Source organism: Mauremys mutica, chromosome 1, assembly GCF_020497125.1.
Source record: "Mauremys mutica isolate MM-2020 ecotype Southern chromosome 1, ASM2049712v1, whole genome shotgun sequence".
In the NCBI taxonomy this organism is placed as follows: domain Eukaryota; kingdom Metazoa; phylum Chordata; order Testudines; family Geoemydidae; genus Mauremys; species Mauremys mutica.
The window spans coordinates 204858722-204874776 of NC_059072.1; the positions used below are offsets into that span (position 1 = coordinate 204858722).

Consider the following 16055-nt stretch of genomic DNA (forward strand, 5'->3'; position numbering starts at 1 on the left):
TATGACTATATAACAGCTGATTGATAGTGAAAACAGGTAATTGCTACAATGCTGTAATTAGAGCTTCTGTTTTCAAGTTTATTAATTTCATTTTTCAGAATTTATTTTTAGCACTTTTTGAGTTTTATTTGGATGTCCAAAAATCAGGGGCAGGTGGGCTTTCTTTTTTGTATATACTGTACTGTAAAGAGTAATCTCTTTGTAATATTCTCTAGCATGCTGTAATGTAGTACTGTTTCAGACAGCATTACATTAAAGCACACCAGTGAATCTTTAGTGAGCACCTGCCAGGTCTATACTGACTAATTAATGCACACCACATTAATGCACTTTAGAAATCATACCCCTGTAATCTGCATTACTGCTTCGTGTAGACAAACCCTTAGATATAAGTAACCATGTCTAGTGTTTATTGGATAAACACCAAATTACTTTCTTTTTTTAAAATGAGAGATATATGGGTGTTTTATCAGTGTTTATAAATTAAAAATGGGGGGGAAAAACCTCAGAAACCCTAGCTATAAACCATGCCATATGCATCAAAAAGGAAGGATAGCCTTTTGGGAGGCTGGGAGGGGGAGAGGCTGCGCACTTATAGTCTGGGACACAAAAGCAGCTGATTTTGCAGATGTGTAATGATTTTTGGATACAGAAACAGACATGTACAAAGACATTCATTCACACACACACACACTCTAACCATCAGAGGAGGGATGTTTTGGAACAGCCTTCCAGTAGGACTAGTGGGGGCAAGAAACCTAACTGGTTTTAAGATGGAACTTGTTACATTTATGAATGGGATTACATGGTAGGGTTGCCTGCAATAGCAGGGGACTGGATTCACTGACACAGAAAATCCCTTCGAGGCCTCTGTTTGTAAATGGGGGTTCTAATCCTATGCTGTGGCACTAAATCCCAGTCCCAGCAACCCTTGCCTCCTCTTGTCACTCTCAGCTCCCTCCCGGTTCCCTGTATTAAGACTGGGAACAGAGGGTAGGAGACAGGGGACATGGAGGAGCGCAGTATAACAACCCCTAGTGTTCCAAAATCATTAGATATACAACAATTGTGATGCTGGCTTTAAAATAATGAGATTGTAAAAGAAAAATAAAACACACTGCTCTATGATCTGCCTTCTCATTTGTAAGCCTGCAGGGTGAAGACACCTGGATGCAATTTAAATATGATCACTGACTCCTGCTTTTTAACCTTACTCCTGACACTAACACCCTTGGTTAAGTCACTTACCCTTTTTTCTTCAATTATGCCCTTTGGAAAACTTAGGATAGTAATGCATACCTATTTACCTAATGGAAGTGACAAATTAATGTTTGTAAAGCACTGTAGACCTACTAAAATTCACCAAATACATACTAAAGCCTAGCTCCTATTCTCTCCCCGCCCCCCCCCGGCCCAATGTTATTTGGAGAAGCATTAATTTTTTATGCAGCTTGCCTGTCCAATTTTGAAAATAACTTCCTTTTTGGACATGCAAATTTGTTTGCATAATTCAATCAAATCCCAGGACAAATTTTACTGACCAACCTCTTTTTCAAATTTTAGGGCCATGTGTATTTGATTACCAAGATACAGGAAGGTGGAGTTTCATTTTTAACTCTCTCTTTCCTAGCTTTATCTGCTTTTTACTCTTTGTGCACACTAATTAGGAAGACTAATACCTCAGTGATAGTTTGACATGATGGCACTGAGTGTTGCATTCACAGGCCCAGTGGCTAAAATAGGGTGACCAGACAGCAAATGTGAAAAATTGGGATGGGGTGGAGGGGTAATAGGAGCCTATATAAGAAAAAGACCCCAAAATCGGAACTGTCCCTATAAGATGGGGACATCTGGTCCCCGAGGCTAAAATAAAATTGTTAAATCATGAATATTGCAGAATGGGAGCCATCTCAATCAATATTTACTAGAAAGTAGAATAATAATAGCAAGTGAATCTTTCAAACTACAAGAGGAAAAGACCACATGCCTCTAAATGTACTCATGAAAAGGCCATTTGCGAGAAAAAAAAAAAGTTAAGATCTTACTGTAGAAAGCAACATAATTTTGTGGATTAAGAGCCAGGAATTCCTGCATTTTTATCCCTGTTCTGAGACTGAATTGCTGTGTATCCTTGGACCTGCAGCTTCTATATTTTGAGGGGATAGTTTACATTATAGCATTCTGGACAGTATTTTCCACATAGGATATAACAGAAAATAAATAATTGGGGGGGAAAAAATAGAAAAAGCAACTTAAATTTATAATGTTTCACTTCTACAGGAAAAGTACTGTAGATTCTTACCTACTTACATGTGCATTTAGTTTGCTAGACAAGTGATTATTAGTACCAGTAGTTCCTGCCTTATCAGTTCAGTATGCTAGAGAGAGAAATATGTAGGATACTAAGTTTAAGAAATTCCAGAGTACCTGATACAAAAAGTCTTGCGCTGTTGCTTTGTCTTGTTTCTCCAGTGTATCTGTGCCGTGTGATACATCGGTAGTTATACAATCCATCTTCATTCTGTACATCTACAATATACAAGGCTCCCGTGGATGTGATGAGAAATCTAGATCCTGAAAGACAAAAGAGTTTACAGTGTTCAAAACACCTGAAGATTTTTGTTGTTTTGTCTTCGGAGGTAAAAAATTGAAGTTTTCCTCATAAGAGTCTAGAGATAATGGGTTGCCAATCTTATAGTAGAAGCAGGGTTAGGCTGAACTTTGAATCTATTATTTTTCCTCATTTTTGCAAAAGACAAACTATTATTCTGAGCTGCTGTTGAAAACTACCATTGAAACATAAATATACAGGATATTGAGCTCCTGCTCACTTTGGATCAAATGCAGAGCTCAGTGCCCAACCTGAGCAGATGTGGTAGACATGGGACAGATGTCGTAGGGAGAGCGAGGGGAAAAGGCTTTTCAGCCATGTATATCTGTGGAGGCACTTTGGGAGTATATTTAAACCTAAAACATGAAGTGTTTACCTTTAGATGCTGCTTTTTTTTTTTTTGGACTATCCAAGGACCATTGTCTTGAAAATTTTAATTACTGAAATGCACAAGGTTTGTCTTTCAGTGCAGATTACTTTGAAACAAAACAGGCTTCTTAGCATAGTGGAAGGCAGATACCACCTCCTGGGAGATAGTATTTCAGAGCAGTACAATTATGGCTAAAATATACAATGTAAAGCTCACAAGGAAAAAAATCAGCATTTGTATTCTAAAATATTGGAATATCTTTAATTACAGTGTTTGGAGAAAATGGTATAGTCGATCTAACAATGAATAACTAACTCAATAAAAATGGTCAGCACCATTCCTTTTACATAAGAGGTTACTAGTGTGACTACGAGCTCTTTTACAGGAGTAATGCTTAGCCAAACAGGGATTCTTTGGCTGTGCAGGTTACTCTTCATACAGCAGCTGAACAATTTTACTGACAAACCTTGCAATGGGTGAAAACACAGAAATTAGAGATTTGAAAGTATCTATTAGATCATCTAGGTCTTGACTAGCCAGTATACGCTTGCTCTCTACATTGCATTTTCTAATTATTTGTACGGTCTACTTTTAAATGGCTCCAGTGATGGGGCTTCTACCACTTCTTTGGAAGACTGTTCTATGGTGTTTCACTGGTATTCAGTTAAAAATGTATGTTGCTGAGTTTCACCATATTACTCTTCATTATATCCCCTTGCACCATGCTAAGTAACCCTCCCTTTTCCATGGCATTTACAACCTATACACACTCAGACACAACTATACAATCCACTCTCCTCTGCTCTTACTCATCATTTGGCAACCTAACTTCTGTGCAGCATTTTCATACTTTGTAAAGATTCCAATATCTGTGCTCAAAAGGACACTTGCCATGTCATGCCAAAAACTCAGCGCACAGTCCAGATCCAGAACTTGTGAGGTATCTGACCAACATGTCTACAGAATCTAGACCTTTATTTTTTTTAAAGTTTATATTCCTTGTTTGCAAAGAAATCCTCATGTCGTGAACCGTGTAACCAATGCACAGATGTTTTCAGCCTGGCATGATCACTTCAAGAGATGTGAGCTGCCCTCATTAATCTCAGTTGGGGCTAACTCTTAAGCCTAATGATCACACTTGAAAGAATGAATTTTAAGTAATTTAAGTGTACAGTTATGGTCTTAATTATCTCATTTACCCAACCATGTATGAGAATAATGTAATTGCATGTGCAAATGGCCAAACAAACGTCCTAAAAGTGCCCTGCATCACTATCACCTGTATTTCTTCTTCTTAGCATATGCACAACCTACCTCAGGTGGCACATGACCAGGATTCATTACCAAATTTGGTCAGCGGGTTGGATCATTAGCTTCCCAGGCTTGGGCTGGGTACTGACAAGGAGTGCATTGTGAATGCTGTTCCATGTCCCCCTCTCCGATACCGACTGATTCTGGTTACAATAGTATCTTTACTAAGTAAAGCCCCAGTCCTACAAAGATTTAAGCCACTAAGGGATTATTCATGCATAAAGTTACACACATGCCAAAGTCTTTGCATATACTTGGTTTTAAAAGTTGAATTCCCACAGCATCTCCCACCTAATGCATATTATTTCTACCAATATAAGAAAAGGAATCTTATGTTGAGACCTATTTATATTGCCTATTGTTGCTCTAAGGGACATACGGTATATGCATGGATATGTAAGCCACTCCCAGACCCCACAATGCCCCTTTGCACCTCTGCATGTTATTGGCTGAGCCTTCTTTCCCCTACTCCAGCCTACAAAAGTTCTCACATGCGCCTATGTACACATGCCAGTCAAATTTGGTCGTATTTTTTGAAAAGCCTGTCTGAAAGCTAGAGAAACGTCACATTATGTCTCTGCACAGCTAAGAATTTGTAAATGACCATTAGCTGAGTAATGTATTAAACACAATTATTTTGAAATATAGAGTTATTGATGTACATGTAATCTTCTTCTAGTCTTAGCCCCACGTATATGGGCTTGCCCCCTTGAATGTACACGTAATATTAACACTATTTAAATGATCTCACGATCAGATATAAGAAAGGGAGTTGTTAAATAAAACCTTTACTTACTACATTCTTGAGGAATTTTTGCCTGACCCTCTTTAAACATGACTCAAAATAAAGAGCTATTGCCATCTGTCAGATTTATCACACAGTATACATTCCTCACCAACACACACTGTGTATAATTACAAGGTTAAAGCATTTCTCTTCCTCTTTTTCTTAATATATTTTACATATTTATGTAACACTTTTATAACTAACTCCTTTAAACCATAAAAATGCTAGACATAAAAGATGGCAAAACATAAAAGGGAAAATGTATGTAATTTCTGTCACCTTCTAAACGGAGAGCATTTTCATTAAAGCCGACAGGCTGTCAGCTGCAACAAAGCCTAAGTGTTGAGCATTCTGTGTACTGTACTTCAAAAGTGTTTAGAAACGCACCAGGATGGGGAACGACATGCATTTATTACACTGTTGATCTTGGGGAGTGTTCTGTTCTCCAGGCATATTTAATTTAATCACTTTTGGTTTTGCTCTAGCAAAATCAATTTTTTTTTATTTACCTACTTAATATGCTAAACAAGAATGTTTTTAAAGATGCATCCTTTCAGAGAAATTTAAGCTTTTTGTTTGTTTGCTGTTAGCAGGCTTCAAGGGAGGGAGGGAGGCAGAGAAATCACCTTCATCCCAATTAATAAAAGAACACTGTCAAAATATATTTCATAATTTACATTTATTTTCCTTGCTATTGAATGTAATAATCCCTTGGAAACTTGATAATTATAATAATTTTAGAGACTGATTTTCAGGGATGCTGAGTGCTTGCAGCGCCTATTAACTTCAATTGCAGTTTTCAGTGCTCAGCACCTCTGAAAATCAGGCCCATCATTTGCATATAGTGTCTTTCATTCAAGGATCTCAAAGCATATTACAAACACTGATTACTCTTCAGAACACAATTGTGAGGTAGGCAAGTGTTATTACTAATATTATACTTATAACTGTATTACAGATGGGCAACCAAGTCACACAGATTAACCAGAGACTTGCCAAATATCTCAAGGGTCAGTGGAAAAGATGGGAACAGAACCAGAGTCTTCACCTGTCTCCACTGTACAACTTCACTTCAGTATGAGGATGAATAGTTTGTGGATTCATAGATTTTAAGGCCTGAAGGAAACCATTATAATCTTCCACTCACACAGTAATTCCTATATGAAGTCCATATCTTGAGGTTGAGCTAGAGCATATTTTTGTAGAAAGACATAAATCTTGATTATAAACTTCCATGGAGAAACCACTACAACCACAAGGTAAATTATTCCAATGACTAATTGCCATCACTGCTGAAAGTTTGTACATTATATCTGGTCTGAATTAGCCTAACTTCAGCTCCCAGCTATTTGATATTGTTAGGCATTGTCTGTTAGATTAAAGAGCTCCTCTATTATTAGAAATATTCTCCTCGCATAAGTACTTACAGACCATGGTCAAGTTACCTCTTAACCTTCTCTCTGATAAGCTAAATAGATTGATCTTCCTAAATCTTTGATTGTAAAGTGGATCTTTCAGACCTTGAATCATTTTTGCAGCTCTTTTCTGAACCCTTCCCAGTTTTTCAACAGCCTTTTTAAGTTCACACCCCTGAACTGGACACGATATTTCAGCAATGGTCTCAGAAATACTGTATGCAGAGATAATACCTTCTCCATACTCCTACTTGATACTCCCCTGGTTATGCATCCAAAAAACATGTTAGTCTTCTTAGCCACAGTAACTAATGTTGATTATTCACCATAACCTCTGATGTCCTTTTCAGAGTGCTTTCCAGAATACAGTTCCCCCCATCCTGCATGGGCCTTGGGCATTGGTGGCACCTGACACTCTCCTGTTCTCTTTCTGTGGCACACAATATTGAAGTCTTCTGAGGACTGAAATACTTTAGTCCAACTAAAGTCATAGGGCTCAGTATAGGGGTATATGGGGAAATTTAATTGCCTGTGATATACAGGAGATCAGACTAGATGTTCTAATGATCTCTTCTGGCCTTAAACTCTATGAAATTATGACCTATATTCTTTGTTCCTAGACCTTGCATCTAGCTGTATTAAAACACGTGCTGTTCAAATGAGACCAGTTTATCAAGTGATTCAGATCATGCTATACAATTGACCTAATCCTTATTATTTACAACTGCACCAATTTCCGTGCCCTCTGCAAACTTTACCAGCAACCATTTTAGTTTCCTTAATCAAATTACTTTCCATCAACTGTGAATAACATTCAATTTGTATTTATATAGGAGACATTACTAAAGCATTTAATCTGAGGATACAAATAAAAAATTAATAATCATGAAAAGAAATAGACGGAGAGAAAGTAGGTCAAATTGGAGCCTGCCAACCTGAACTGTCTCCCTTTAAACCTCTTGGATGGCTTCTAAAGAAGTGCATCTCTTATTTTACTAACTGCTGCCGACTGCCCTAAATAACCCAGTGACTTCATTAAAGTTTAGCTGCATTGGCAAATATTGTATTAATTTCTCTAAGTGATGAGAGGCCACATTAATAACATGAAATTGCTCGTATGTAAGGTTTTTATGCCATCCATTAGACTGGATAATATCAAAGAGTAAAATAAAATTTTACAGGTCTTAGTAATAAAGTTAAGATAACTCCGTTTGGGTTTCCAATATGAAATTTTTCTCATGTATAATTCATAAAAGAGTATTTGAATGCTTTCTTGTGGAATTAGTGTATGAAAAATGAGCTATTTTAAGACTCTAACATTAATTATTCTTTTTTTAATGTTATTTATTTCCCCCTTTCTGGCAGCCACAGTGTTAATCTTGGAATAAGGGGTAATGTTATTCTCAAGATGGGGCAATAAAAAATATTTGATTTTCACTTTGTGGGAAACATATCATGATTTTGTATTATTGCAGCCTAAATTGGGTTGACAAAAATTAAAAGAACAGATGGTTCCTTTAATCAGATGCTAAATGATAATATAGCACAACTAAACTTTTATCAATTGTACCCATCACTTCCAACTGAGAAAACTGTTTTTCTAGCAATGATCTAAAATGGTTACCCTGAACCTTTCCTAAAAAAAGCCATTCTAGAGAATAACTTTCTCACCATTTTATAGCATTGCTACAACATGATTCTCTAAACAACAAAACAATCTGCATGATTGAGTTAAACAGTAGTGGTACTCTTCCAAGATCCACTCACAAAATATGTTCTATCCATGTGAGTCATCAAAACAGGATGCCACTCACAGTAGGTTGTGCTGATGTCCAAAATAAGAGTATGCATCCCTCTGAGCTCCACTGGCTCCCCTTCAGGGGGACTGATTATACCCATGGGTCCTGCTGGGCTCCTTAGCTTGCATAACTCTTTCTTGTTTTGTGGTGGGGGGGGGGGGGAATAAGTTGTGATATCTCTCAAATGTCACTCACTTTTGGCACTGAAATGAGATGTTATTCAATAATTTTTTCAGATCTATGATCCCCATCTCTTTTCTGACATGAGAAATAAAACAAGTAATCATTTAAAACATTTAAATCATGACCACTAGGCATCTGAGTTAATACCTTATTGAGATGAATGGGGCAGTTCACAGCTCTCAGAGGTATTGTTCCAGTTCTCTGCAGACTATCACAGACACTTCTGCATCAGTTATATCCTGACTTGGTCTACATTATCAGCTTGTATCAGTAAAACTACATCACTCAAGGGATTGGAAAATCCATCCCCCTGAGTGATGTAGTTATACTGACCTAATTCCTGGTGTAGACAGCACTATGTCAATGGGAGGCCTTCTCCTGTTGACATAGCTACTGTCTCTTGGGGAGGTGGAGTACCTATGCTGATGGAAGAAGCTGTTCCATCAGTGTAGGTAACATCTTCACTAAGGATTAGAGAGGCGCAACTGTGCCACTGCAGCGTTTTAACTGCAGACAAGCCCTCAGTTCATACTTTTGAGGTTTTCTTCAGAACTATAACAACTACAGAGTTAGGGATGGTGTTTTTCTCTCTCTCCTCTCAAAATGAAAGCTGACTTTGTAAAACAAGATAGTAGCTTCACAGAGCTGGCAGTACAGCATATAGGCTCATACCGGCTGTTCTGAGCCTTTATGTGAACTCAGTGGGATTACTTTCATGAGTAAAATTAAGAACCATGTGTAAATGTTTGCAGACTTGAGGCCCAAGATGGTTTCAGTTGTAGTGTGGAAAAGGCCTAAATTCTTGTTTTCATTGGTGGATAGTTTATTGGTTTGAGCTATCAAATTTACACACAAACACAGAAGTTTCTTAATCTTTCATAATTTTCAAAGAAACAGATAGGTTTCCATTGAAATAGCTTTCCAACCCAGAAATGATTCTGCTAACTAATAATTCTGCTAAGGGACATAGTGGATTTTCCATCATCTACAGTCTTTAAATCAAGACCGGATTGCTTTCTAAAAGATATGCTATAGGTTAATCAGAGGTCAAAAGCTAGATACAGAAATTATTTGGCAAAGTTCTTTAGCCTAAGTCAGGCAGAAGATCAGAGTAGATGATGATAATGGTGCCTTCTGGCCTTAAGAGCTATGAAATTGTGAATCCAAGAATTTTCCAAGCTCACACTCAAGGTCAAGAGTTTCAAAGTTTTGCATATTTATCTATCCTAGATCCAAACTTTAGACTTTTTCTGGTTTGCTCATCACTGCCATCAACTTTGCTTGCAGCAGTGCTGACATATGACTTCCCTTTCTGAGCTTCTAGTGAAAGAAATCTGAGTTTGCAAACTGAATAATTAATTTTCTGATTAACACAATTATTAGCCATATTTGGCTGAGCAGCTGTCAGAGTTTTGAGACACCACTGAGTCAGCAAGCATTCTCCCTCCTCCAATCCTTCAGGAAGGGGACAGGGAAAAAAGACCACCCTTCTCCTGTTTCAGTTCTCATGGGGAAGATAAAGCCCTCAGGTGCAGTTCCCCAGGTTCCCAAGAGAATACTGCCCTCACCCCATCCTTGAAATATCTCATGGGCAGAAGCCACTGTAGTTATATGCAAACCAGGCAGATGCTTGGGGGGCAGCCAGATGAAACCTGCTGCGAACCCATGGCACAAGGTTTCAACGCCACTCACTCAAATTTGGCCTGGCCACCCTTCCGTTATGGCAAAATCTGTGACATTACTAAGCTACAATAACAATCTGCTTTTACATTTAAAAAAATCTTTCCCTGCTCCTAGGACTATGAGGTAACTAAAAAAATGTTCAAAAATATGCAAACAACAAGTTCATTTTTATAAACTGACATGATACAAAGGACTAAGCAGTGACTAGCACCTAAGTTTCGAAGCCATGTTGCATTCAGATTCACAGGAAGTGGTCTGAATCCGATGACGCAAATCCAAATACCCCTAAAATTTATGGGAGTTTGAATTCATACTTTTGGTTGATACAAGCTCAACTCTAGTATCATGATACTGTCTCTCTCTAAGAGCAGAATAAATAAGAAAAAATGAATAGATAATCTTATTGTGTATACAGTTTAATCATTTTAATAAATTAAATATAATATTTAGATCTGTGATAATGGGCACCATAGAAAACTGAAAGTTACATTAGATAAATCAGAACATTTAAGGAGATGCTCCTCCTCATTTCTTTTTCCTTTCTCACCCATGTTTTAGAATTTGCAAAAAAGGGGGCATATTTGCTATCAGTTGTCAGTCTTACTTGTACTTGTATTATGTTCTGTTTGGGGTTTTAAAATTACGTGTTTATTTTCTGTTAAGGGATTGGTAGTTCAAGGGGGAAAGGAAAAAGATCAATATTAAATTGTACTTTTATGTACTTTGTCAAGATTTTGTTAATTAATAGTTATGTCAATGTTAATTATTTTTGTGCTGTTTGATCATGAAAAATGATTCAAAACATGTACATAATGCACAGTCTCTTTTCTCTAAATCTTCCTTGAGAGCATTTGGTCTGGGTAGTTGCAAATCTCTTCTGTAGTAGTTAGCTGTCAATCCTCCAGCATGTTAAGGAAAATTGTCATAATCTTAATACTGCAGTTTTAGACGATTCAGGCCTTTATAGACATTACTCTTGTCAGCTGCTTTCCCTCTTTCAGTTGCAAAGAAAGCAGTTAAGTTTTAAATCACTAGCTAGTTTTAAGACGGCTTTTATTAAACGGGTTCACTTGTGGTATATGGAGCTGCCTGAGGATTAAAATCAGTTCTTGCTGGTGAATCCTTAATAAATATGTGGCCTATAGGTGACCAGAAGCACAATACAGCTAAACTTACATTTACTCTATGATACCAGGAAACCTAATTCATCCCCTTTTCCATCAACAGGGAGATTTAAGAACAAGCAAGACATCACCCATTATATGAAGGAAGGACTTGCATTTCTTCTGAACTGAACAATGGTTAGGTTTATGCATCAGACTTAATGGTTTGTACCTTCAAAGTCACTTTGTATGCATAGTACTTTAGGTCCAAACATGATTAGCATTATGTTAGCATTAACATAAACATGATTTATGATTAGCATAAATCATAGCCTAGGACAGTGGTTCCCAAACTTGTTCCACCGCTTGTGCAGGGAAAGCCCCTGGTGGACCGGACCAGTTTGTTTACCTGCCACATCCGCAGGTTTGGCCAATCGCAGCTCCCACTGGCCGCGGTTTGCTGCTCCAGGCCAAAGAAACATGCTGCAATTTTTATGATTTGGCATGCTACGACAATTTCTTCCAGATTGCAAAGTAACAAAAAAAAAAAGGAAGAATATTCCTGTTTTTCAAAATCAGACAGCATAAAAATAGTAGAGATAAAGGCTTTAGACTAAAATTATTTTTGCTTCCCTTTCTTGATATTAAACTTTAATTTGATAACTCTATTTTCTGCAGGTAATGGTTTAGGGATGTGAACAGGCAGAAATAAGTTTCATAAAAAGAAAACTAATGTGGTAAAATCTGAACAGCTGGATGGCATATGGCATTTATTCTATGCTAATTCTCCAAAAATTCAACCTCTTAAGCAACTGCCTCATTAGAATGTATTAGGGTCATAGTTATTTCTTTAGACTCTCACAGGGACTTTACCTCGCAGGAAGAGGTCAATTTCTCTTGCTAAAATTCTTTATGATGCCATCCCAGTAGCTTGTATCATAGTACCCAGTATTAACATTCTACACTGTGTACCTCTGAACACCCTAGTCCCCTCCCCACCTCTAAAGAATTTAAATCAGAAACAAGATATACAGGAACTCCATTACTGGACTTTGGTTGATTTGTATTCTTTCTGTAGTGTAAAGATCATATTGTTCAAAATGTAGTACACTGAAGAGCAGAGGAGGCAGAGGATAGGAGTAACTATAAAATAAATTAAATTTTAAAAAACGTGCTCCAAGAGTCAATATATTGTGCTTCACTTATTTTTCTTCAAGACAGCAGTAGTGGCACCAGAGTCTACCAATTCAATAATAATGATTTAAGGCTGATCTTCAATAGTGACCCAACAGCTGGCGCCTCTTCTATTCAAACTGACATATAAGTGCACAAAAAAGGGCTTTAATAATTAATTACAAGTGGTTGGATGGGATTTGATTGTGTGACCAACCGATTATGTTTGTTGTCTTTGACCTACTCTTTCAAAACTGGGTCTTAAAGCTGCAACCCTTTTACAATAATCTCTTATTACCTGGCTATCTTTTAACATGTAGAATAGTCTGCCTGGGTATACCTTTGAGATGACTGTAAACAAAGGAAAGACCTGATTTCACTTGGGGAACTAGGATTTCAGGCTATGAAATGGAATCCTCTTTGGTGTTCGTACTCGGTACAGTGTTCTTGACATTCAATCCCATTTGGTGGTAGACATCCAAAACATGTGGGGGGGGCGTGCGCACGGGGGAGGAGGAGGGGGAGGGGAAGAGAGGGAGGGTGATTGAGTAGGGGAAACAGCAGGGAGAGGAAGTAATATTGCCTAAGGCCACAGCCGTTTCCTAATGCCTACCTTTCTACCTTGAGAAACCTCTGGTTACAGAGCTACTCTCGCCTTTCAATTTGGAAGCATTTTTTGACTAAATGTCTGTAAACGGGTCGGACTCACCCCTGCGGCACCTCCTGCTGGTGACTCATGGAATTAGCTCCGTCCAGCGCCGGAGCGCCCTCTGCAGGCCAGTGATCCACCTGTTCGTCTGGCCCCCGTGTCCCTCCCTGGACCCGGTGCCCCTTTCTCTGGGGTGCTGCCCCCTGGCAATAACCCCCGTCTCTCTGGGTCTCCCCTCCTTAGGTAACCCTCACCCTCTATCCCTACCTTGCCTCAGTGTATGGCTACTGCCAGTCATTGTCTAGCCCCACACTCTGGGGCAGACTGCAGTCTCAGTGAACTCATCCCTGGCAAGGAGGGTTTGGACCTGCTGCTTTGTCCTACCCCTGGGCCGCCCTCTGCAACCCACAGTACCTATCGGCCCACTCCTAGGCCGCAGCCTGGGGCTTTCTAGGCTGGAGCTCCCCAGCTCCTCAGCCTTCCCCAGCCCTGCTGCACTCAGGTACCTGGTCTCTCTTTCCCAGCAGCTAGGCCCATCTCTGTCTGAAGGCAGAAGAGAGACTGTCTGGGCTCCTAGCTTCCCTGCCTTTTATAAGGCCCTGCTCCTCAGTTTGGGGCGTGGCCCCCAGCTGTAGCCACTTCCCCAATCAGCTCAGCTCTGTCAGGCCACTTTTAACCCCTTAAAACCCCGGAGCAGGGTCCACCCTGCTACAATGTCAAAATGCCAAACTCTTTTTTAAAAAGGCGGATGGATAAACAATCATTGGCAAGAATATGCAAGCAGCTGCACTTCTAACTTAAACTGTGCCTATTTGCTTTAGCAATGTAGTGACAGAATATGGAAGACTTTCACCTAGCATGTCTTCTGGCCGAGAGGTAAAACTGAAGTGCTCCTGACCATTTGTGGTCATTAAATATCCCATAGCCCTTTTTACAAGAGTAGGATCAAGAGTAGGATTCAAGCATCCTGGCCAAATTATAATTTGGGGTAAATATTAGAACTGGCTGAAACTTGGAATTTCTGGTTCATAGGAAGCTGACATTTTGAAACGTGCTTTTGTTCCAGTTCAGACTGAAAGCAATTTTTTTCACAATATCATGTAAATTTGAACTTCTGTGAAATTTCTGTTTGGGGAACACTGACACATGGTATTTCTGAAACAAAATATGCTCCCTGGACTGTGGCTGACTGAAAATGATTCATGTCAGTTTCAGCCCTACCATTCAGAGTGCCCACTAGAGCCGAGGATCTCAGGGCTTCCAGGTTCCCAGCTCCATATCAGGAAGCCTGGAAGCCCTGAGTACCCCTAAGGTTTCTAGATTTTTTTTTAGAAGTTTTCCATTGGAACGCTGTTTGTGGTATGATGAAAGTTCAAATCGGAGATATTTCTGTGAAACATTCCAGACTTGACAAATCAGCACTTTGCAACAAACTCTGTTGTTATTGGACACCTGACTATGTTCTAGTCCCTGTTTCAACCTACACTGTACAGAATAATTATTCTGAAAGTAAAATAATCTTCAATTTACTCATAAAAATTCAAAATTCTTTTCAGAAAGTTTTGTTTTATTTATAGCATTTTGGAATGTGACATAAGATCAATGACAATATATCTTAAAAGACTGTTCACAACTAGACAATCAGAATATGTGAAGAAAAATATAGAGTGGTGCTATTAAGAAGCCAACATTTACCATATTACAGCTTTTGAATTAATTGTGGTATTTACTATATTTAAAATGTAATATTATGAAAACTTATTCATTTCATATCATGGTAAACATTTGCTTTTTAATGGTACTTATACTACATGTTATATATAAAGCTATTTTTTTAAATGATTTGTAAAACTTTTGGGAGCAAGTTTTGTTTGGAATATAACCAAGGTTAAATATTAATACACTAATAAGAGTATTTATGTAAGAAAATATCCTACGCCTGCATGTCTACACATAAATGTCTTTATGCATGTGATAAATAATATAAGGCCCCTGTGTGTGATAAATTATGTAAGTGATGTATAATACATAAATTGAGAGTTAACTGTGGGCAAAACTGTTCACACACAAGAAGTTGGAAGGAAGGAGTCCAGCTACCTACAACACTGTATTGAAGACAGAGAGAATACATGTAAATATCAAGTCTAGAGCACTAGCTTCTAAATTAAGTGTTCATAAAGAACAGTTATCAAGTCTTCGTATCCAGGAAGCAGAAATGGACTAGTGGGGAGAAAGTAAGACAAAAATGAAATCTTAAATTATCATTAAAAATGTTGAAAAATTGGAAAGGGCACAGTAAAGAGCTGCAAGAGTGATTCAAGGTCTGGAAGTCCTGCCTTACAGTGAGTTAAGCAGCACAGTCTATTTAGCTTTTCAAAGGAAAGGTTAAGAAGTGATTTATCACACTCTATAAAGCACCTTCTGATGGGATTTACAGACCCCACACAAAGGAGCAATACAGGGCCAAGAGGGCCCTGCCCCCAGGGGCAGCTCCAGGCCCCAGCACGCCAAGCGCGTGCTTGGGGCGGCATGCCGCAGGGGGCGCTCTGCCGGTCGCCGGGAGGGCGGCAGGCGGCTCTGGTGGACCTCCCGCAGGCACGCCTGTGGAGGGTCCGCTGGTCCCGCAGCTCCGGTGGTCCACCAAAGCCGCGGGACCAGCGGACCCTCCACAGGCACACCTGCAGGAGGTCCACCGGAGCCGCCTGCCGCCCTCCTGGCGACTGGCAGAATGCCCTCCGCGGCATGCCGCCCTGCTTGGGGCAGCAAAATGTCTAGAGCCGCCCCGGCCTGCCCCTCAGCAGCTGGAACTATACTCCAAATAGAGGATCTGCTTTAAAGGGGACTCTGACAGTCAAGCGTAGAGGGTGCAGGGGTCTGGGGGGTGGGGGTTGAAGGAGAGGCTGTGTGAAAAGATGAAGCCAGTTTGCAGCTTCTCGGACAGAATGATTCATGGGAGAAGGGTCTGGATTGA

The 16055-nt window shown here is 39.2% G+C and overlaps 1 protein-coding gene across 3 annotated transcripts in view; it reads right to left on the reverse strand.

The window, feature by feature from the left end:
• DSCAM (DS cell adhesion molecule) overlaps positions 1-16055 on the reverse strand; it is a 644197-nt gene that overhangs the window by 255462 nt on the left and 372680 nt on the right. For all 3 annotated transcript variants that reach the window (XM_045002507.1, XM_045002505.1, XM_045002506.1), the window contains exon 4: positions 2428-2574. In XM_045002507.1, the coding sequence (XP_044858442.1) occupies positions 2428-2574 (147 nt within the window). The remainder of the gene's footprint in view (positions 1-2427; positions 2575-16055) is intronic.